At 44.1% G+C, this 24,514-nt stretch overlaps 1 protein-coding gene across 5 annotated transcripts; it reads left to right on the top strand.

The window, feature by feature from the left end:
* The first annotated feature begins 296 nt into the window (after positions 1-296).
* LOC310865951 (fibronectin type III domain-containing protein 7-like) lies at positions 297-21,300 on the top strand. Of its 5 annotated transcripts, XM_083775172.1 has the most exons (13): positions 2,854-3,044; positions 3,150-3,346; positions 3,951-4,063; positions 4,528-4,788; positions 4,928-5,226; positions 5,354-5,598; positions 5,830-5,896; positions 6,608-6,688; positions 7,211-7,288; positions 12,827-13,012; positions 16,468-16,653; positions 17,114-17,252; positions 20,285-21,300. In XM_083775172.1, exons 7-11 carry the CDS (start codon positions 5,873-5,875, stop codon positions 16,600-16,602), a joined length of 504 nt encoding a protein of 167 aa, XP_083631298.1. In that variant the 5' UTR covers positions 2,854-3,044; positions 3,150-3,346; positions 3,951-4,063; positions 4,528-4,788; positions 4,928-5,226; positions 5,354-5,598; positions 5,830-5,872; the 3' UTR covers positions 16,603-16,653; positions 17,114-17,252; positions 20,285-21,300. The 5 variants fall into 5 exon arrangements, with proteins under 5 accessions (XP_083631297.1, XP_083631298.1, XP_083631299.1 ...); XM_083775173.1 differs by lacking the exon at positions 5,830-5,896; XM_083775171.1 differs by lacking the exons at positions 2,854-3,044; positions 6,608-6,688; positions 7,211-7,288; ... (2 more) ...; positions 17,114-17,252; positions 20,285-21,300 and adding an exon at positions 297-365 and having other exon boundaries at positions 5,830-5,871.
* The last annotated feature ends 3,214 nt before the right edge of the window (positions 21,301-24,514 follow it).

The following is a 24,514-nucleotide window of genomic DNA, read 5'->3' as shown; positions in this document are numbered from 1 at the left end:
TTAAGATGCTCAGCATACGTTTTGTACTTTTGTTTGATCAATTGAAGCACAAATGAAAGAGAATAATCATTCTTTCTCTCCACTTCTTCCCTCCATCTCTCCAGGTCCCTGCGCCCCCAGTAATGTTTCTGTTTCTGAAGAATGTGGGGCTAGCACAGTGTCCTGGTCCCCTGTTTCAGGGGCCAACATGCACATAGCAACAGCAACGGACACGAATGATGGACACGAACACACCTGTAACTCAAGCACTGCAAACACCTGCTCTTTCACTGATCTACACTGTGGTGGAAACTACTCTTTCAGTGTTGTAGCTGTTGACAGAGGTTGTCACAGTGAACCAAGTTCAGCTGTGGAACTTGAAACAGGTGAGACACTCACCAAAGACACTGATATTTAGCATATATCTCTGGGAGATTACTTGGGCTACAATCTAGACATGGATGAGTGTAAGAAACGAGTAAAGGGGGAGGAATGAATCATTTAGCCACCCCACAATGCAATCTCATGAGAACTAAAAATAAACAACATACTGTACGTATAGCATGTCCACTCATCATAATACTGATTTTAGATCTTAATTGTTACAATTAGTTACATTTCTTTCTTGTTCCGATCAGTTCTAATCATTTACTATACAGAATATCTTTGAGCCCAGTTATATTGTGTAATGTTTAACGCTGTATTCCATCGTCTCTTTGCAGTGCCATGTGTTCCTACTAGAGTTCTCATCGGGCCCGAAATTTGAAGCCCGGCCCGGCCCGGCCCTAACTGGGTCAGCCCGAAGCCCGGCCCGGCCCTAAGAAATACCATAATGTTAGGCCCGAAGCCCTATAAAGCCCGACAAAGAAAAAAAAGAACGCCACTTTAATGCATGGCCAGCGCAGCAGCATGCGCCGTCAGTGAACCACTGACACACAGACACACGCTGCGCTGGCCATGCAATAAAGTGGCGTTCTTTTTTTTCTTTCAGTGTGTGTCTGTGTGAGAGTGAGAACGGAGTTCAATGGACTTATCGGCGAAATAAAGGATTTATGTAGCTCACGTTAGACTGTTAATGTAGCCTACCATTTCCATATCATTCTAATGAAGTGGAATGCACTTCCCATTGCAGTCAGAACTGCAGCATCACTCCCAATCTTCCGCCGTAGCCTGAAAACCCACCTTTTCAGACTCCATCATGGCCCTTAGCACTTACCCTAAACCCTTAGATAGCATTTCTGCCGGATTATATAGCATTTGATACAGACTTATAGCATGTTATGTAGACAGCACTGTAATTGTATTGTATGTAGTCATAGCACGCCATAGTACACATATATAGCATAGTAGTAAAGATGTATAGTTTATATGTATAGTGTATGTATAGTTTCACTATATAAATATTCCACTGTTACTTTCTTAGCTTACGCATGTTTCATGATAAATGCTTTTTATGTGATGTATTCCCATGCTTTGTTCTTGCTTAAATGTAAGTCGCTCTGGATTAAGAGCGTCTGCTAAATGCCTAAATTGTAAATTGTAAATTGTAATGGATTCCATATCCAGTGGTGGTGACTGGTGAGTAGCTCCCCGTTTCCTCTGAAGTGAAGCTATGTCCAAGACCCCAAGTATCGTCCCCGTTCGGTGTCCAAAAGAACAAACATAGCCTACTGTACATATATATCCATGCACCCGCTCATGGCGTGTCTCGAGCTTAGAGCTTAGAGACAGCTGAGCTCTGTTATTTTAAATCGGGCACATATAACGAGGTGCGCCGCTGCCGCACTGAGGGACGGCGGTTATAATACTAATCATTTTGTAAATCAAATAGCCTGTAGCCTGCAGTGGACTGTAACATTGCGTGGTCAGATCATACACTACAGAATTATATGGATCGGTTGGTGACTATATGACGTTGATTAGGTCTAATGATTAGGTTATTCATCGCAGCCAGCTGGGTTTAACCCATTCTGAACGGGCACCCATTTTGGTGTCAGCATCATGTTATGCTTTAGCTATTTAAAAATAGCAGATCTACAAGCTCGTATCGCGCCACCGAGTGGCGCGATACGAGCTTGTAGGTCTGCTATTTTTGAAAAATCAAAGAGCGACTGACATTTTTAGAATCTGATCTCAGGTCAGAATGGGTACATCAGGACCAGTGTGTGTCCGGCGGAAACCTCGTATGAATCTGATCTCAGGTCAGAATGGGTTAACGAGATGGCTCAGTGCAACTGTTTTTGTCATGTTGCAGTCTATCGTTTGATAATCCGATTGATTTATAAAACATTTAGCATTATGAACTGAAGCAGAAGCTCATTTGGTGCGCCGCAAAACAGAGGCCAGCCAGCGGTATAAACATTAAACAACCACCCCACCGTTCACTTCACGCCTGCACAGTCAGTAATCCATTCCAAGCCCCCTGCCTCCACTCCTCCGTCTTCCTCCTGTCACAAGTGAATCGCCATAGCGCAGCCCTCTTCATAATAAATACATACTTGTAGGCTATATAGCCTACAGCCCTACACATTACACAAATAACAGAATTGCTATTTTTATTATAATAACATTTTTGAAAAAAGAAGAAAAATAAAAAATCACGGAAAATCACAGAGCCCGAGGCCCGGCCCGGCCCGGCCCGGCCCGTCTAATTAGCATATTTTTTGGGCCCGGCCCGGCCCTAAAATGTCGGGCCGGGCCGGGCCGGGTCGGGTTCGGGCAGAAAATGAGAACTCTAGTTCCTACCAGCGTCTCAGTAGCTCCTGACTGTATCAGGAACACTGCTGTTGTGTCCTGGTCTGCCAGCAGGTGGGCAGTACAGTACTCTGTGTCTGCCTGGAGTAGTCCTATGAATGCCGCGGCCATCTCCTGGAATCCCAGCACCGATGCCCTCAACTACACAGCTTTCGTCACTGGTGGTGACGGAACAGTTCTCCCGTGCACGTCTTCCGACAATACGTGTTCCGTCGAGGGTCTGCCCTGCGGAATTACCTTCTCTGTTCAAGTCAGGGCTCACAAAGCATACTGTGACAGCCAGCTCAGTCCACCAATCAACATCTCATCAGGTACCGTATGGGTGGCCATGCCGCCAAAATTGTTTAAAAAAAACAACAACTTGCGTTTCTTAAATCATCCGACCAACCAAATTCCCTCTCATGTGTATTCTCCAGCTCCATGCAAACCCCAAGGCATCAACGGCTCCTTGGACTGTCTGTCCAATGAAGCAACCATATCGTGGAACGCAACGTTAGGGGCAGAGATGTACACGGTGATGGCGGTGGGTGGAGGCCACGCGACAAACTGCACTGCTTCGTCGCTGCCCGCACAGAATACAAAACTCTGATGCTGGCATTCAAAGCAACCAAAGGTATGGCTCCCCCATATCTTGCAAGTATGATTGAACCCTACAAACCCTCCCGCGCACTCAGATCAGCCAACGCAGGGAAGCTGGAAGTACCCTCACTAAAAACGCCGGGACAACGCTCCACACGTCCCAAACTCTTCTCCCTTCTGGCTCCAAAACTGTGGAATGCACTTCCCATTGCAGTCAGAACTGCAGCATCACTCCCAATCTTCCGCCGTAGCCTGAAAACCCACCTTTTCAGACTCCATCATGGCCCATAGCACTTACCCTAACCCCTTAGATAGCATTTCTGTTGGCTTAGATAGCATTTGACACAGACTTATAGCATGTTATGTAGACAGCACTATAATTGTATTGTCTATAGTCATAGCACGCCATGGTACATATGTATAGCATAGTAGTAAATATGTATAGTTTATATGTATAGTGTATGTATAGTTTCATTATATAGATATTCCACTGTTACTTTCTTAGCTTACGCATGTTTCATGATAAATGTTTTTATGTGATGTATTCCCATGCTTTTGTTCTTGCTTAAATGTAAATCGCTCTGGATTAAGAGCGTCTGCTAAATGCCTAAATTGTAAATTGTAATTGCTTCCACCAGCACCACGTGTATGGTGGATGACCTTGCCTGTGGCGTCCTCTATACGTTCTCTGTCACCGCCGCCAACAGCCTGTGTGACAGTCGTCCCAGCGCCACCATCCAGTTGCAAACAGGTAACGCATGTTTAAAAACGCAGCTCAGAGACACAGAAACACATGTACACGTATTTTTTTCCCCCTGTAATGTCTGTGCGAACCCCGGGGTCTATTGAGGGGTTTCTTTAAAACATAAAGTTTTAAGTTGGTCACAAAAATGAAAAACATGTACACATACAAGCACCAATACAATGCTTTCTTTACTATCCTCACCCTACGTTTTAACAGCGGGCGAACAGCGGCGACTCTGGGTGATACAAATCTCCTAGAGGGAGTTCCGTATCACCATTCATGGAGGGTAAACAAAGAAACATTATTTTCGACTATCGCTGGGTCCCATAGACAAATAACGCACTTCCGGAAAATACGCCAGGCTGTCACCTGCTGTTAGAACGTACCATTAGCTTTATAATGTAGAATGCCCATTTAAGTGCTTCACTCAGAAAAGCATCTTCAAAACTCTGAATCCCCCTCCCCTTTAGCCCCATGCCGACCAGTCGACCTCTCAGTTGAGTACAACTGTGCCAACCAGTCGGCACTGCTGTCCTGGACTCCCGCCAGTGGTGCAGTGGAATACTTCGGCTGCGCCCAGGACGACAGTGGCGCCAGGCTGTGCTGTGACAGCTTGGACACAAACTGCACCATAGAGGGCCTTCGGTGTGGAGTCCAGTACAACGTCACTGTACTGGCCTCAGATGGGACATGCAACAGTTCTGTCAGTGACACAGTACGCATTGGAGCTGGTAAGAAATCTCACAGTTGTTACAAGAAACGGATGTTTTGCGATTATTTAAAACCTATTCTATACGATAGTTTCTGTATTCACGTCGCACCACGATGACAGTTGATGTATTAATGACCAGTCCAACTCTCTCCTTTTAGCTCCCTGTGCTCCAGACAACGTGCAGGTTCGGCTGTTGCCGCAACACACAACACGCAACACAACACGCCAGGTGTTGCGTTTCAGCTGGACACAGGTCCCCTGTTCACATGTCCAGTACATGCTGACCATGACGGGTAATCTCCTCGGGGACAACCAGACCTTGTTCGACCTCTCTCTTGGACAAACTCGACTGCCTACGAGATGCCCCTGCCCTGTGGTTCATCTTACATCGCCAGTGTGGAAAGCAGGAACTGTGGTGGAACCAGTGGCCAAGCAGTGGCTCGCAGTGGAAATACAGGTACACTGAGACTGAGACTGATATATATTGTTCAAAAGTCACGTTGGTGCATGTATGTGATTGTGCCGTTCGGGCAGTTCTTATCACAATCAATACTAACGATAAACCCTCCCCTCCACCTCCACAGCTCCTTGTCCTCCCAACAGGAGTGACGTACAGCGGTGTCTTCTCCTCGGCCACAGTCTCATAGAAAGGGTTATGCTTCCGTACATGCCGTCACGTACACGGTGTATGACGACAGCATCTCGCCAAAGTCCCAGCTGTGCAGCACAGGCAGCCTGTCCTGCTCCGTAGTCAACGTCCAGTCCAGTCACCTGGTCGTCACAGCCAGCAACGAAGGAGGGGAGAGTGGAGAAACACGTGTCACATCAGGTACGCGCTTCAGTGCACATTGATGTTAAGAATGCTTCATAGCACTGGCCCTCTAGTCCTGCATGGGGGCCCGGACAATTGCTAGTTTTCTGGTTTGCCATCTAGAGTACCAGGTCTGAATTAGTCCCTGAGCAGACAGAGGAGATCAGCTGCTTCACGACATATAATTTAAACAAAATCATAGATAGCAAATAGCAAAACTTACGTGTTGCTTTTTCCTTTACACTCAAGGATGAATTAGATGTCACTTGAGAAATGACTGTTGACGTTGGCCATGGACATAACCTGTAAATCTCAGGTACTGACTGTGGAAGGAAAGAGCTTCATCATCACTGACCTGAACCCAGGAACCTACTTCAATACTTAACGTGTTAGGGGGGGTCTGGAGATCATCTCTGTAGAATAGGAGACCCGCAGACACTAGTTGGACAGGATAATTTCTTTCAGTTTTGCACTGTCTCTGTCAAACATGGCATGGCACTGAACAGCAGGTCTGTAATATGATATAAACTGCTTTTATTTTATATTCTTTGAGAAAACAGATGTCAACGACGCATTTGTTACTCTGAACATTCACTGCGTGTCAGTTGATTTTAATCTTTATCAATGCATAAACGAAAGCACACAACACAATACATCTTCACTTGGTAGTGACTACGTATGTGTTGTGATCTAATTGTTTAAGTATGTATAGGCAGGCCAATTAATTTGTTATTAAAAATGATAAGTCAACAACCTTTTTATGGTTACAAATAAATGCTTCTACATAATATTTCATATTGCCTTTTGAATGCAGACGTGAGCCGATGCTGATTTAAAAAATGCCAGTTATCTCTCTATTAGTCCATCTCTGTCTTATCTTATCTCTATTAGTCCATCTCTGTCTTATCTTATCTCTCTATTAGTCATCTTAGTATATATATATCATACATTAGTCTCTATTAGTCCATCTCTGTCTTATATTGAATTAATCTTCTTATGATGTTTTGTTTGTTTTTCCCCCAATAAGACGGGGAAGACATCAATCAGCGACATGTTTTCTGACCTGAGGGACGGACGCAAGCTGGAGGGACTAACAGGCAGCACCCTGGTAAGAGAGTGTGTGTGTGTGTGTGTGTGTGTGTGTGTGTGTGTGTGTGTGTGTGTGTGTGTGTGTGTGTGTGTGCGTGTGTGTACGCGCGTGTGCGTGTGTGTACGCGCGTGTGCGTGCGTGCGTGCGTGTATTATTTCATAATACATTTCGATTTCAGCTCTGACATTACTTTTATATTCAGACATGCTCTAGAATGTGAAGAGTCTGCCTGTGCTATTAACTCATTTTGGCTTAAAAAAAATCATGAAAATGTGTGCAAATCTTTGAATATATATTTTCTTTGACACCGAACGCTTTTAACTTAAATCTTTGCTTCTGGAGGTCCCTGGAATAACATATTTTCGGCGGCCACTAAATCGAAACATAGGTTTCTCAGAAAACTCATGATTTAGAAGGCATTTTGTAAAATCTGGTCTCAGTCCTAAATGGTTTTACCGCCATTTGCTGCTATCCTTCTGCATACAAGTAATTTCCTTCCAAAATGCAAAAGCTAAAATTGTCCTTTCCCTTTCTCCACAGACCAAAGAGCGCGGCTCCACCAGAGTTCGCGCTCTGAACAACATCAACAAAGTACTTCAAGTCCTGCATCAAAACAACGTGAGTGCACTGATCACATCTCTGGCCTGTTTGTTTCATCTTCTGTCTCATTTCATTCAGTCAACAGATGCTGTAATCTAATTTATATGTTATTAACATATGCTGGATTCAGCACGCACGCACGCACACACACATTTACTTTGTAGATTTTGATTATTATTGCAAAACATAACATTTACCACTACGCACCACTATACACATTTTGGCCATTTGCAAATAGCCGCTATTTGCTGTTGGTGTTTAAGAGGGAAGAGTATTATTTTGGGTTAGGGTTATTTAGGGTTTTTAAATCACACCCGTGTGAAGTGAGGGGCGCTCTTATCATACGTCATCATACATCATCTCATTCTGACCAATCACAATTTGCGTCCTCAGTTTTGTCATCAAGGTTTTTGTTGAGTGCACAAGGGTTAGGGTTACACACACAGGCTAAACACTCAAAAATAGTCATAGGAAACAGTAGCAAAACAATGTGTGTGTTTTCACAAACCCTCAAAGCTGGACAGAGAAGGGGCTATCGCCCCTCAAACCTAAATATTGATGGGATTTTTGGTGTGTGTGCCAGCCTTCCAGAAAGTGACGTTTTGTGAGCTTGTAGATCTGCTGTTTTCACTAGTTTGGGTACCAGGCAAACAATGACTTTCTCTTTTGCGACTTGAGCTAAAACGCTTTCGGAATGCATATTTATAAAAGTCATTCATCCTGACAGGTTACATGATTTATCCCCCCTCCCCAATGCAACACAGTGATGGTATTTTGCACGCACACAGACAAGTGCTTGACTTAAACATGGACAACGAGTCTTGCTCAAATGTAGAAATGAGATGGCATAGGTGTCTGAATCTAGAACTCGATATAATATCTTTTGATTTAGTTTGCAGCACTGCCCATCCTTACTCTCTTAACTCTCAACCTCCCCCCAGGCCCCCATGATGGAGCTGACAGCACACCAGAGCAGCGTGGGTAATGTGCTGCAAGCAGGGAACAGCTGATGGCCCAGGGCAACCTCACAGAGGAGGAGGGAGAGGCATGGACCGACAGGCCAGGTACACGCACACACGCACACACGCACGCACACACACACACAGAGCGTCAAGTGGCTGCTGGCTGATCTGCTGTTTGTGCTCCGAAAACAGCTGATCTGCACCAGGTTTCAAAATGAACCCCAAAAACATGGTAATTGTGCTTACCAATGCTTACCAATGTCTCTGTGAGCTTGCTGGCTGCAGTGTAGCTTGTTCGTTAGCTGTCACTCGTTCATTAATTTGTTTCACCTGTGTACTCTCAGAAGCGCATTGAAGTGAAGTGGGCATAGTGTGTGTGTCACTGTGTTAGTCTCTTCTGCCGTCATGCAGGACTTTCAAATTATTGTAAACACAACATGAACATAGTACTCTTATTATGCATATCGCATTCTCGCCAAGATATATTTCTGAGTAAATAAATAAATAATACTAATGATAAAAAAGAAATAAACAAATGGTTCAAGCCCATAAATTAATATTCGAGTGCCAAACCTAACGAGCGAACAGCCCGTGTGTGTGCGTGTGCGTGTGTGTGTGTGTGTGCTTGTCTATGCCTCAGAATATTTTGATAGTACTTTGGAATGCATCAGTGTCACTTGCACTATACTTGCCGTGTTCTTGTTCAGTCTACAGTACACCAAGTCGCTTCAACAAATATAGCAAATCCACAAGCTCACAACGCGTCAGGATTTGTTATTTTTGGTGATTGTTCCTCCCAAAATAGTGACTGTTTACTGCTGTAGGCCTAGTTTATGACTTTCAGCACCAGAGACAGCTCCCCCATGGCTGTGGGCCTAGAGACAGCTCCCCCATGGCTGTGGGCCTAGAGACAGCTCCCCCATGGCTGTGGGACTAGTTTATGACTCTCAGCACCAGAGACAGCTCCACCATGGCTGTGGGCCTAGTTTATGACTTTCAGCACCAGAGACAGCTCCCCCATGGCTGTGGGCCTAGTTTATGGCTTTCAGCACCAGAGACAGCTCCCCCATGGCTGTGGGCCTAGTTTATGGCTTTCAGCACCAGAGACAGCTCCCCCATGGCTGTGGGCCTAGTTTATGGCTTTCAGCACCAGAGACAGCTCCCCCATGGCTGTGGGACTAGTTTATGACTTTCAGCACCAGAGACAGATCCCCCATGGCTGTGGGACTACTAGATTATGCAGACTGTGAGACTAGTTTATGACTTCAGGACCACAGACAGCTCCCCTCACTGCTGTGGCATTAGGCTCTATTTGTAAATAACTTTTCATACTTATCCGGGCCTCTTCCGACTTCCTTCACAGGCCAGATTAACCCTTTGTGGTGCCCGGTATTACGACCAGGGCTTGGCGCTTAGCATTTTCCAAGTAGCACGTGTGCGACTAAGTTGAAAAATCTAGTAGCACACAAATTATTTTAGGAGCACGATGAAAAGTTATCAAATAATGTGTTTTTGAGGGGCCCCTCCTATGTATACCGGTATACCTAGCTTTAGGCCCCACACATCTCATGATTTGCCATTGACGATAAACGAAATTTGGTCAAATTTCCACTAAATATGACGTAAATTAAACATCAAAACATTAAATGCCATTGACATTGAAAGGAAAATGTCATATGTACATAATATGCAAACCAGCTATTAAACGAATCACAGCTAGGTATTCTGATGTACGAGATGATTCATGATGATGTATGATGATAAAGAGTGTCCCTCACTTCACCCAGGTGTGATTTTTCTTTAATAAAGTGATATGAGGTAGGGACGGGCAATATGGCAAAATATTATATCACAATATCTTTTCAGCAATTATCAAAATATTGATATTCATCAGGATATAATTTTTATGTTTATTTTTATATAATCTATATAACCAATTTGTTTTTATGCTGATAGACTTTTGGTTTTTTTATGCAGATAGATAGATAGATAGATTAATTAAATTATTATCTATATAGCTATCTATCTATGTTGCTCATGGATGCATGGATGGATAGACAGACTATCCGTTTTTATCCTGCTGTTCTATCATGTGATATTCGATGCTGGGCAAGATGATCGATTGTGAATTAAATTGTAACATTCTCCTTGGCTTTGACTGCTTCAGACAGAACATCTGACACACAGCTACGGTAGACTATTCATTTACTAAGCTGGTAACTTACTCGGCTGCCTACCGTTGCTCGTTAAGCAGGTTACACAATGGATGGACCACTGATATTTATCCAGCCAGGTCGGTGATTACTAATATCATTCATGCTGTGCAACACATGCTTTTGTAAGCGACGCTAAGGAGTGTTTTGATCGATAATAATCCGTCACTCTTTATTTGTGCGTGCAGCCGTGAACAGTGTTTCTCCCGCGTTTGGTTAAAAGTTGGCGTTCAAACTTTACAAATAAGTTTAGTATTCAACGTGTCGGGGACACTATCATGCTGCGTTCACTCTGACGCTCTAGTCTGTGCTGTCTGTGAGGGAACAACAGAAACACAGTCTGTGCTGTCTGCGAGGGAACAACAGACACACAGACTGTGCTGTCTGCGAGGGAACAACAGACACACAGATTGTGCTGTCTGCGAGGGAACAACAGACACACAGACTGTGCTGTCTGCGAGGGAACAACAGACACACAGACTGTGCTGCCTGTGAGGGAACAACAGACACACAGACTGTGCTGCCTGTGAGGGAACAACAGACACACAGACTGTGCTGCCTGCGAGGGAACAACAGACACACAGCACAGAGTGCTAAAAGGGGGAGGGCCGAGGGCGGTGCGGTGGAAGCAAGGGGAACAGATCTTCAAGCTAAAATGCATCGAGCCTCGACACGTTGTTAGCTTGTAGATCTGCTCTTTTTGGCGAACGACACCGCCGTACTACAAATATAAATGTAGGTATAGAACTGAACCAGCTCAGTGGCCTTGTGGTTAGAGTGTCCGTCCTGAGACTGGGAGGTCGGGGTTCAATCCCCGGCCGGGTCATACCAAAGACTCTAAAAATGGGACCCAGTGCCTCCCTGCTTGACACTCAAGGGTTGGATTGGGGGGTCAGTCCCTGCTTGACACTCAAGGGTTGGATTGGGGGGTCAGTCCCTGCTTGACGCTCAGCATCAAGGGTTGGATTGGGGGGGGATAGTCCCTGCGACATACTAGCGTCATGTCCAGAAGGTAAGCAAGAACACCATATACCAACTGTGTGTCTGTGTGTGTGTGTGTGTGTGTGTGTGTGTGTGTGTGTGTGTGTGCCACCGAGTGGCGCGCTATGAGCTTGTAGGTCTGCTATTTTTGAAAAATCGAAGAGCGACTGACATAGAAGACATTTTTAGAATCTGATCTCAGGTCAGAATGAAAACTGTCAGGATGTAGAAGACATTTTTAGAATCTGATCTCAGGTCAGAATGGGTTAATAATAAATATTATTATTATATTATTATTATTATTATTCACGTTCGGCATGAAGGTATACCGTCTCTTAAACCCCATTTTGGCCTCAAAATTAGACCTCACAATTAAAAACAAATATTCTAAATCCTCCAGTTTTCTGAAATAAATGTTTTCACTATTTTTGAAAAAATAGCAGATCTACAAGCTCATAGCGCGCCACTCGGTGGCGCGCTATGAGCTTGTAGATCTGCTATTTTTCAATAGCTAAATTATAACATAATATTTAAAACACCAAAAGGGGTTCCTGCGGTTAAATTAGGGTTAAATAACTAAGCCGATTAAAAAAAAAAGACTTCTAAACTGTTTCTACAGCTCCATCTCAATGAATTAGAATATTTTGTAAAAGTTAATTTTCATCTGTAATATAATTCAAAAAGTGAAACTTCCATTCCATTATTTAAAACATTTTTTTGTTTTAATCTTGATGAGCTACAGAGTACAGCTCATGAAAATAAAATCATCATCATTCATCTCAATGAATTAGAATATTTTACGAGACCACTAAAAAAATGATTTTTTTAAAACGAGAAATGTGAAATCTGAAAAGTATATTAATGTATGCAGTTACTACTTGGTCTGGGCTACTTTTGAACACATTATTTCACACATTTTCACACCCCCCCCCCCCCCCCTTTTCCCCTCACTGTATATTCAGTTTCTTTTCCCTTTTTGCTTCCTTTATGATGAATTCCTGTTCTGTTCTTTAACTATATAGAAGTGTCTATTTGTACGTCTCTAAATGTTTTGATGAATTGAACATGGACCCTGTTGTATTAGTGTAATGCTTAATTGGGTCGTCCACTCACAGTTAACAGTCTTTGTATTGAGTTTGTGCTTGAAATGTACTGTAATTCTGCAAACTGTTAATAAATATTTCAATCAATCAATCAATCAATGTGGCGTGGCATGGAGGTGATCAGCCTGTGGCACTGTTGAGGTGTTCTGGATGCCCAGGTCTGCTTTGATAACAGCCGTAAATTAATTTTAGTCAGACAGTCAGTGTGTGTCCAGTGGAAACCTCTATGAATCTGATCTCAGGTCAGAATGGGTTAATTGTTCAGTCTCATGTCTCACATGTCTCCCCCTCCCCCAGATCCCGTCGGGCCTGTTCATCCCCAGCATGGCGGTGGGCGCCATCGCCGGGCGCATGGTGGGCATCGCCGTGGAGCAGATGGCGTTCCACCACCACGACTGGATCATCTTCAAGAACTGGTGCCGCCTGGGAGCCGACTGCGTCACCCCCGGATTCTACGCCATGGTGGGGGGGGGGCCTGTCTGGGTGAGTGTTAGACTCTACACCATGGTGGGGGGGGGGGGCTGTCTGGGTGAGTGTTAAGGCTGGATTTACGGGGGTGGGGTGACCACCGAACTACAACATGACGTCACTGAGCCGCGGTGAAGAGCAAACCACCGCCACCGCTCCTGCCCTTCTCTCTGTTTTTACTCACCACCGCTCAACGTTATTTCAGCTCCGGTGGTCAGCTCACCACCGGAGCGGTGCTCACCTCACCACCGGAGCGGTGGTCAGCTCACCACCGGAGCGGTGCTCACCTCACCACCGGAGCGGTGCTCACCTCACCACCGGAGCGGTGGTCAGCTCACCACCGGAGCGGTGGTCAGCTCACCACCGGAGCGGTGCTCACCTCACCACCGGAGCGGTGGTCAGCTCACCACCGCCGCTCGCCGTGCTCACGCAGGTGAGAGAGAGGGAGACAGACGCCGTCGGTTGGTTTTGGTCGCAGGAAAATTAACCCATTCTGACCTGAGATCAGATTCTAAAATATGTCTTCTACATCCTGACAGTTTCATTATTAACCCATTCTGACCTGAGATCAGATTCTAAAATATGTCTTCTACATCCTGACAGTTTCATTATTAACCCATTCTGACCTGAGATCAGATTCTAAAAGTGTCTTCGATTTTTCAAAAATAGCAGACCTACAAGCTCGTAGCGCGCCACTGCTATTTTTCAATAGCTAAAGCACGACATGATGCTAACACCAAAAGTGGGTCAAAAAATGGGTTAACCCGTTTTGACCTGAGATCAGATTCTAAAAACGTCGTCTACATCCTGACAGTTTTCTGAAAAAGTTATGTTTCTATGTCAGTCGTTCTTCGATTTAAAAAAAAAATAGCAGACCTACAAGCTCGTAGCGCGCCACTCGGTGTCGCGCTATGAGCTTGTAGATCTGCTATTTTTCAATAGCTAAAGCATAACATAATGCTAACGCCAAAAGGGGTTCCCGCTCCAAAATGGGTTAAATGATTTTTAGTTTTAGACGTTTTTTGTCTCTCGAATGTATAGTTTTCGTTTAGTTTTTAGTTGACCCGGAATGTCTTGGTGTTAAGTCTAGTTTTAGTCGACTAAATGTCATAAGATTTCAGTCGACTAAATCTATGGTTGATTTAGTCGACTAAAATGTATTTTGGCGGGCCTTGATGCCGTCGTAATGGCTGATTTTACACTCAAAAAAATTGTTTAATAACTGTCGTCCTGTAGGACAGCGCCACCTAGAGGGTTAGGCTCTTCATCTGGTCAAACTCAAGATGTCAGTGATCCACCCACTTAAATAGACACCCACGGCCACGGGTTTGATTGATTGATTGAAATATTTATTAACAGTTTGTAGAATTACAGTACATTTCAAGTACAAACTCAATACAAAGACTGTTAACTGTGAGTGGACAACCCAATTAAGCATTACACTTGTTTACAACAGGGTCCACATTGTTCAATTCATCAAAACATTAAGATACATACAAATAGACATTTCTATGTAGTTAAAGAACAGAACAGGAATTCATCATATAGGAAGCAAAAGGGAAAAGATACATATTATACAGTGAGGGGAAAGGGGGGGGGGATTCAGATTTCACAGAGGCCAGTTTCGAATTGCAGCCATCCGTAGGTGCCCTTTGAGAGCGGTTTTGAAGGAGTCAAGGGATTCACATGTCTTAATGACTGTTGGTAGGGCGTTCCACATTTTGGTGGCAAGGAGCGAAAATAATTTAGTCCCTTGTTTGTGCCGAATCTGGGTTGTACATCTGGTTTGTTGCACTCCCTCTGGTGTTGTGGGTGTGGACTTCGTTTACATTAAGGAAGTATTTAGACAGGTACATGGGTATCTTAGTGGTGTCGAATCTTGTGGACCAGACCCATTGCAAGATGCTGTACTCACGTTAGTAGTCAGTGGGTGGAACCAACACAACATGGTCATTAGATCAATTAATTAAATATCATTAAATACAGTAAAAATACACATTTCTCAAATCCACAACAGTGGAATAAGCAAAAGGACATTGTGAAGTTGCCCGAGGGCCAAGTCTCCAAAAACGTCAGCGATGCTTTTTGTGGATTTTATGCAGATATTCACAATGAAAGAATATCAAACTGCAAAAACAATACTGGCCAAAAGTACAAAATGAAGAACTCAAGAATACCTAATGCAAAACTTAGGACAATGGAAAAATAACCAAACTGCACTAGGCTATGCCCCTGGACTGGGCCCTAGCAGCTCTCTCACTGGGCTGTCAGCATGATGCCTGCCCGAGCATCACTGACTAGCTCTGCCTGCAGTCTCCCCTTTATAGGGGAGGATCCTACCACCCACAGAGAAGCAATTAACCATACACAGTTTACCTTAATCAGTGTGTGTGTGTGTGTGTATAGGGCACGGGCTGCCCCGTGGAATGCACTTCCCATTGCAGTCAGAACTGCAGCATCACTCCCAGTCTTTGATACAGACTTATAGCATGTTATGTAGACAGCACTATAATTGCATTGTATGTAGTCATAGCACGTCATAGTATGTATGTATAGCATAGTAGTATATATGTATAGTTTATATGTATAGTTTCATTATATAGATATTCCACCGTTACTTTCTTAGCTTACACATGTTTTATGATAAATGTTTTTATGTGATGTATTCCCATGCTTTTTTTGTTCTTGCTTAATGTAAGTCGCTCTGGATTAAGAGCGTCTGCTAAATACCTAAATTGTAAATTGTAAAATGTGACAGACATCATGATTATTATAGAATCTAAGACCGTGATTCACATAATCAGGTATTATTACTTGGGCAACAATTCAAATATATACAGCATACGATGAAGAAATTATTTTAAAAAATGGCTGATGGGGAAGTCTTCGTTCATTCCCTTTGGGGACATTGTATTTAAAGTGTAAATCCAAAAGGATTCACGTTGTAGCAACAATCTATTCAGATCCCCTCCTCGCCTGCATGGGGGGGGGGGGGGGGGGGTGTGTGTGTGTGTGTGTGTGTGTGTGTGTGTGTGTGTGTGTGTGTGTGTGTGTGTGTGTGTGTGTGTGTGTGTGTGTGTGTGTGTGTGTGTGTGTGTGTGTGTGTGTGTGAGAGAGAGCGCGTGTGAGAGCGCGTGTGTCGTGCGCACATGCAACCATTCGGGTGTGATTGACCATGAACATGTTTACTGCACCCCCGGCTTCTAAAGGTCACAGCCTTTGGATACATAATAACCCATGAGTGTGTGTCTCTGGGTGCGCTCAACTGCTCTGAAGAAGATTAGTAGTAAACAGAGAGCAGCCACAGATGTGCAACGCTCGCTCACTCACACACACACACAAACCTGTCCTCTCCTCAGAGGCTCAGGTGTGTAGCCTGAAGCCCAATCTCAAAGACAGTTGATCAACAAGGTTAAATCAGGCTCTCTCATTTTAACCTCCTCTCTCTGTCTCTCTCTCCCCCCATGCAGTCCACGGCTTTGTCGTCCCTGCTCTCCATGAGGCCCCAGACCCCCCGCGGGGACGACGAGGAGGAGGACGGCGTGGACGTGCCTGACGGACAGGCGGCGTGGAAAAAGGCCTGCCCACCCCGGAGGAGAAGATGAGGCAGGTGGCCAAGAACGTGCCCACAGACATTGTCCCTATCAACGTCACAGGTAGGACACCACCAACCGCCCTCCTCCACTCATCTGATTATCTCTTTTGGACATCTAGTTTTCCTTTCACCCTTTGGACATCTAGTGACCAGACCCTGTGAGCGGTGCTGTCATTCATCATAAAATATATTAGTTCCGTGTCATGTTCTAGCGCCGCCCCACACCACCCACCTAGTCTCATTAGCGTGACCTTCCTATTTGAGGCTGGTTTGGCCTCATCCAATCTAATGTTCTCACCTACTACTACTACATTATTAACCTTTTCACTGTCCGTTGATGTTTCTGTGCTTTGAGTGGATACATTGTATCTGCCCAGCCACAGTGAATGAAGCTGTATGTCTGCCAGCCTCGTCTCCTTTACTATTCCGTTTTTATCTCCCCTCCCACAAACTGACTGTGTGTGTGTGTGTGTGTGTGTGTGTGTGTGTGTGTGTGTGTGTGTGATGCGGATCCTGAAAAGGTTTCCTCTCAGCCGCCCCCTCCCAGAGGCTCTGAGTCAATCTACCGCTGCGGAATGGATCGAGGGGCAATTGTGTTACGTACGTGACATAATTCAGCCCCAGCTCAGCTCCAGTACAACCCGGGTGCGCCACAAACGTGTGAGTAGGAACAAATTTTCCTTCTTGTGGCAGCACAGACGATCGAAAGTGATTCAGATCATTCTAAATGACAGCGAGTACCCCGACCCGCCTCCCTGCCCCAGTGACGTCACGATGGTTAAAAACCACTATGAAAATAAATGTCGCACCCAGACAATGATCAGTGATCCACTCCCATTACCACCGTGGGAAAATAGCCTACAACCAGTACGGCCCGCTGCCTTTCCCATCACCTCCCACTTTACACCTGATGAAGTAGGGTCTGTTTTGCACAGCCTACCAAATGACAGGGCTAGTGGCATAGATGGGGTAACCTATGAAAGTCTTAAGACTGCACAGTCATGTGAGAAATTAACATCCATCTTTAATGTCTGCCTGGACAATAAGAGAGTGCCCGAATCCTGGAAAGGAGCCATGATTCACCGTATCCCAAAAAAAAGACAATGTACCTGATGATCCATCTACATGGAGAGACATTTCCCTCCTCCCCACCATCTATAAAGTGTTCATGAAATGTATCCTGTCTCGTGTGCTTCCCTGGCTGACAGACAATGGCATCTTGTCACCTAAGCAGAAAGCATACATAAATAGACAGGGGATGAATGAACATGTTTTCTGTCTTAAAACTGGGATCGATGATTTTAAACATGAATCCTGTAAATTATACTCTGTATTCCTGGATTTCCGTGATGCTTTTGGTTCTCTGACCCATAATGTAATGATTAATGCCTTAGAATCAATACATCTACCTGGGGTATTTATTGACATTATTAGGGATGTGTATGAAACATCATTCATACAAGTCATCTGTGGGAAACAGCTGACAGACCAAAACCTCTCCAAGTAGGCATTACAACAGGCTGCCCATGGAGTGCCATTAACTTTGTTCTTGCCATCAATGGGTGGATTAAGTGGTTGTGTGACTGTGCCCCACCCAATGTGCTGTCCCCAAACCCCATCCAGGGTTATGAGGACCACGTACAGTTAGCCTCTCGGGAAGAGAGTGTTATTAAAAACATGCTCGCTAGAACAGATAGATTTCTGGACTGGTCCGGTCTGGAGGCAAAACACACTAAGTGTGCTGTTCTCTACCAGAGGCCTAGTGGTGGCAACCGCTGGTATGAGTCTAAGGCTGACAAAACCCCTGAGTTCACCATCAACTCACAGCCCATACGTGTGTATGACCTACATGAGTCATACAACTACCTAGGGCATAGGTTTAATATTGCAGGGGAATGGAAAGAACAGGTTGAGTACGTTACATCTGAGTTTACAGCTAGGCTGAACCTGATTGACGCTTCACCACTACCACTGCTGATGAAGTTGGAGGCTATCAGGCAGGTTGCCCTGACTAGAGTACAACACCTCTTCTCCAACGTTCATCTGTCATGTAAAACACTTAGTGATCTAAATGACAGTGTAGTTCACTCTGTGAGGAAGTGGTTCGGGCTCAACACCCACACCACCAGAGACATTATTTTCCAGTCCAAACAGGACGTTGGGTTTGGCGTGCCGAACGTGGAGTGGATATATAACGCCACAAGGCTGGCTCACTTGATAAACATGCTAAACAGTGATGACACGACTGTCAGGGAACTTTCTAGATCTTCTCTGTTTCTAGATATGAAACGGCGTAAAGTGCCGTCCTGGCAGCAGAGGGCGAGCCAAGTTTCCTGGGGCCCAACCTTAAAATGGACTCACATGCTACTGGGTTTGGGGTGTCGTCAGATTGGCCTGACCTCAATGACCTCTGTGTGAGAACTGGAGTGTCTCTGTGCTGGGTTCGACCTGACTCTCAATCTGTAGCAGTTTCTGAGGACATTATTACCAGCTGTTCGATCTCAGTAAGGAGTACTGTATACTGTAATTGATACGGAACACCATGTATCACCAGTCAATGCACAGAGGTACCTTATAATGCTACAACAGCAAAAACAACAACAACACTGGACTGGTTTAAAACTACAGGGGAAGCTAGCTTGCCTTCCCGATGCAGACCACACCGTATCTCATACAATATTCAAGAATTATGCAGTCGATGAGGACATAGTCACCTTTACAGTCAAAGCCAGATTACAGGTCCTTCCAACCAGACTCAATCTCTCTCTGTGGTACCCTAACACGTTTCCTCCTCATTGTCTGCACCATGACCACACTCCAGTTACAGAAACACTGTCACATATTCTTAATGGCTGCTATGTATATAAGGGGATGTACATTGCTCGGCACGACAGAATTGTTGACCTATTAGCTAAGGACATAAGTTCATATGTTTCATCATCTGCCAAAATGTATAAGCACTCACGTGTCTCAACTGCCATGTTCATGCACAATAATGAAAATGATGCTTTTTCAGATGTCACAGCTAATACACCAGATATTGTTGTTGTTGATGAGGACAGTAGAGAAGTGACCATTTTGGAAGTGGCATGTACATTTGACCACAGTATGGAAGAGGCATTCCTTACCAAGGTGCTTAAGTACCAGCGTATTAAGGATGCTATTATGCAGCTTGGCTACAGATGTAAACTATTTGTGTTCATATTTGGAAGCCTCAGTAATGTCCACAAATCAGTCGTGAGGGGCCTGCAGATTGCAGGCATGCCCAAGCCGAGAGCTAAGGCATCGGCAAAATTCTGTTCAGTGTCTGCAATATTTGGCAGTCGCCATATATGGAGAAGGCGATGCTTTCTGTACCCGTGATCTGTATCTGAAGCACTTGTTATAGAGTTTTCTCAAGTTTGCGCATCCACTACTGTTTGTGTTCAAGAAGTTTCTTGTAAAATGTGAATACAAATAAAGATGTTAAGTGTGTGTGTGTGTGTGTGTGTGTGTGTGTGTGTGTGTGTGTGTGTGTGTGTGTGTGTGTGTGTGTGTGTGTGTGTGTGTGTGTGTGTGTGTGTGTGTGTGTGTGTGTGTGTGTGTGTGTGTGTGTGTGTGTGTGTGTGTGTGTGTGTGTGTGTGTGTGTGTGTGTGTGTGTGTGTGCGTGCGTGTGCGTGTGCGTGTGCGTGCGTGCGTGCGTCTGTCTCAGGGAGCAGATCCTGCGTGTGAAGGGGGAGGAGGAGGGAATTCCTCTCCTGTTCGTGGGGAACAAGTCGGACCTGCACGATCGGCGCCAGGTGTCGGCCGACGAGGTGACGAGCCGAGCCGCCGAATGGGGCGTCCAGTACGTGGAGACGTCGGCCAAGACGCGGAGGCGCGCCCTTTCATATTTACATGTCTATTTCAGCTCTGACACTTATTTCAGACATGCTCTAGTATGTGAAGAGTCTGCCTGTGCTATTAACTCTTTTAAGCTTTTCTCCATTGGTGAAAAGCTGGAGTTTGCGCGATGGCAGCAGGCTCTCAGTCAAATCTGGTCACATATTATATTATAATTATATAATGTATACCATATATTATGATATACATAATGCATATTATGCCAATCACTGTGTTGAGTCAAACTATTTCACCTTTCTATGTTGCCGTATACAGTTCAGCGCTACAATGGCACTGCTTTAAGCACAATCTGTACTTCATAATATATGTATAAAACAGTGGTTCCCAAACTTATTCATGTCCTCAAATTGACACAATTCTTTCCCGTGGACCCCCATTTGAAAAGATATGCCAGGGACCCCCATAAGAGAAGATTATTTAAAAGATATGCCAGAGACCCCATAAGAGATTTTATTCGCAACCCGTTTAATGTCAAGGACCCCCAGTTTGACATGCATTAGTCTACGGACCCCCGTTTAATGGGGTTTCTCTCCCTGGGACCCCCAATTTATATTGTAAAATCAATGTTAATTTAACTCTGAGAGTGTACAAATTTGATGATGTGTCGAGTTGCTTTGCACAATTAGAGAGTACCATTTAGTTCCATGTGTTACACTCTCAGAGTTACAGACCCATAAGGGTTCCATTTGGTTCCTAACTATCATTTAGCTGGGGACCCCCTGGAACTCCCCCAAGGACCCCTGGGGGTCCCCGGACCCCACTTTGGGAACCACAGATTTAAAAGATGGATTTTTGGACGAAACAAAAGTATTTATTGTAAACCAAAAAGTGTAAAGCTTTACATTGCAATGATAGTAATGATTGCTATAGATGTTCAGTTAAAATCTATAGGCTATGTTGTCGGCCACCAACCAACCCCCCATCTGAACATCTGAACCCCCCCCCCCCCCAGAAGCAAAGATATGAGTTAAAAACATTCGCTCTGAAAGGATATATATTCAAAGATTTGCACCACATTTTCTCGATTTATTTTTTCTCCAAAAATAGCAGATCTACAAGCACCGAGTGCCTATGAGCTTGTAGATCTGCTATTTTTCAATAGCTAAAGTGTAACATGATGCTTAAAACACCAAAAGGGGTTCCCGCCCAGAATGGGCCAACCTTAAGTCCAAAGTGTGTAATGAAAAGTGAAGTGTGAGTGAACATCTGTCCACTCTTTGTTGGTGTTAATTTAACCAAAATTGGACCCATCAGGGTTCATTTGGTTCCATTACTACACTCTTCAGAGTTCAAGTATTTGACTGTGAATGTACTGGTGTTTTATTTTTGTATTAGTTGCCAGTGTTTAAATTTCAAAGAAAAGGTTGAACATAAAATGTGTCGTATTGAGTTGTAATTCTGCATAGAATTGGTCTCGACCCAGGATTGTACTTTTTGCTCACGTTGTGCAATATTTATCGTATTGTATTGATGAGAAATCTACCCTGACCATGTTTAGGTCTAATATTGTAATAATAATAATATAGAGTGTATAATGAAAGATGTTCCATAATCATTCATAGCATTAAGGGCCCTTAATGCGTCTAAAGGTGTTTTCAAACGAGCAGTGATTTAAGACGCCTATACTTCATTTTCAATGAGAACTGCGTTTTTTTGCTTTTTCCTGTACACGCGGAGAAGTCAACGACAAGCGCATTGACGCGGCCGCGGTCCCTACACTTTTTACATGAGGGTCCACCATGTTCAATTCATCATAACATTTAGAGGAGGTAAAAAGGAAAAAACATACTCTAGTCTATAGTGAGGGGAAAAAGGGGGTGGGTGGGTCAGGGTCCATTTTGTTCAACAAATAACAGATCTACAAACCCCCCAATGCGTTGCATCCGTGACGCCTTGTGGGCTTGTAGATCTGCCATTTTCTACACCGTCATACCACGGTTCATAAATGTACCGATGGAAAGCGTGAAATAATATTATTAAATGTATAAATAAATAATGAATAATATTTTTAATTAGTTGGTTTATAGTTATTTGTTTTCGTTAATTCGTTATTTTTAGTTAGTCAGTTATTTTGCATGTGTTTAATATTATATATAGATAAAACTAATAGGGGAGATAACAGATAATGTATGATGAGACATCTAGATATGTGATATAATGCTCCCGGACTAATAAGAGAGATAACAGATCTACATCTAGATGGATGCTATGTATGTAAATCTAGATAAAATGTGTAGAATGTGATAAAGCTCAAGGACCAATAAGATAATAGAGGGTATATATGCACGTGACATCATCATCATCATAACTGTAAGTTATACAGGAATGCCCACTGCCCCACTGAGTGGCAAAAAACTACTTTCTGGCCTTGACAGCCCATACATCCAAACAGAAAAGTCCTATTTGATTGCATTAAATTACTTTAAACAACATTAAATTAACTTTGTCACTCAGTCTTCCACTCGATTTGCCATTCACTTTATGCATGTGCATACCCTCTATAAGAGATAACGGGCAAACTTTGATCAATACAATATGGGTCCATTTGGACACACGCACGCACACACACACACACACACGTTGCTTCGCCACAACAATGACTAACATTTAGAACATACACGCAAAATATTTGCCGCCTTGTGGTGACCACGGACACATGCAGAATACACAACTATGCATTCTAGCTGCTGGTGTTTATAACGATACTAATTATATAGCCTAACTATGAAGTTTATAACGATAATAATTATAAAACTATGAATTCTACTGGTGTTTATTTGGGGGTCCTTGACATGAAAAGGTTTGGGAACCACTGCTTTATGGTGTCGTCCACAGTTAACAGTTTTGTTTTGAGTTGTGCTTGAAATGTAGGCTACTGTAATTCTGCAATATGGCAATGTCAAACAATCAGACAGGTCCATTTGGTTCCATTTGTACACTCTCAGAGTTAAATGAACATTGATATTACAATGTAAATGGGGGTCTCAGAGATATAAATGCCATTAAATGGGGGTCCGTAGACTAACGCATGTAAAACCGGGGGACCTTGAAATGAAACGGGTTGAGAATCACTGCTAGAGCCGTAAATATGGAACCAGTGCTTTGAGCTGCGTGTGTTGCAGAATGCATGGAAAAGTGGGTATTAACGCCATCTGGTGGTGGAATTTTACTGACAGAGGTAGAACTATACTTCTTCCGTACAACAGTGTTTTACAGTCAGTCCGTCAAGTCTGTGTTTAGTCAATTTATCTATCTTCATGGGTATTAATACGTGTTTAAGTGTTTTATTGTTGTTCTAAAAAATAGAAGATTATTTAACATAAACTGTCGATTCAAATAAAGCAAGTTTTACAACAAATAAAGTGTCTTTTTTACGTCATGAAGAGACACAGCTACTAGCTAGCTGCTCAGCTAGCGGCTAGCTGGCTAGCTAGTCTTCTGTGACTCGGCACTGCGGCTGCGCAGTCGTCGAAAACAGCCGATGTGTATTTCATCCGTACGACAGTGACGCGCGTCGAAAACGGCATGTGTATTTCATCCGTAGGACGGTGACGCGCGTCGAAAACAGCATGTGTATTTCATCCGTACGACGGTGACGCGCGTCGAAAACAGCATGTGTATTTCATCCGTACGACGGTGACGCGCGTCAAACAGCCGATGTGTATTTCATCCGTACGACGGTGACGCGCGTCGAAAACAGCATGTGTATTTCATCCGTACGACGGTGACGCGCGTCAAACAGCCGATGTGTATTTCATCCGTACGACGGTGACGCGCGTCGAAAACAGCATGTGTATTTCATCCGTACGACGGTGACGCGCGTCGAAAACAGCATGTGTATTTCATCCGTACGACGGTGACGCGCGTCAAACAGCCGATGTGTATTTCATCCGTACGACGGTGACGCGCGTCAAACAGCCGATGTGTATTTCATCCGTACGACGGTGACGCGCGTCGAAAACAGCATGTGTATTTCATCCGTACGACGGTGACGCGCGTCGAAAACAGCCGATGTTTAGGGTTCGTACTTCGGCTGTTT

The sequence above is a fragment of the Protomyctophum parallelum genome, assembly GCF_964188405.1.
Source record: "Protomyctophum parallelum genome assembly, chromosome: 10".
NCBI classification, from domain to species: Eukaryota; Metazoa; Chordata; class Actinopteri; order Myctophiformes; family Myctophidae; genus Protomyctophum; species Protomyctophum parallelum.
The sequence above is the reverse complement of the archived record's forward strand: the minus strand, read 5'-3'. Positions and strand labels throughout refer to the sequence as shown.

What these genes read in the sequence shown, in the direction of transcription:
- LOC310865951 (XM_083775170.1), top strand. Translation starts at nt 3,961, where the DNA reads ATGGTGGATGACCTTGCCTGTGGCGTCCTCTATACGTTCTCTGTCACC. An exon ending in CACCATCCAGTTGCAAACAG is followed by an intron (nt 4,064 to 4,527) that starts GTAACGCATGTT and finishes CCTCCCCTTTAG; the next exon opens with CCCCATGCCGACCAGTCGAC. An exon ending in CACAGTACGCATTGGAGCTG is followed by an intron (nt 4,789 to 4,927) that starts GTAAGAAATCTC and finishes CTCTCCTTTTAG; the next exon opens with CTCCCTGTGCTCCAGACAAC.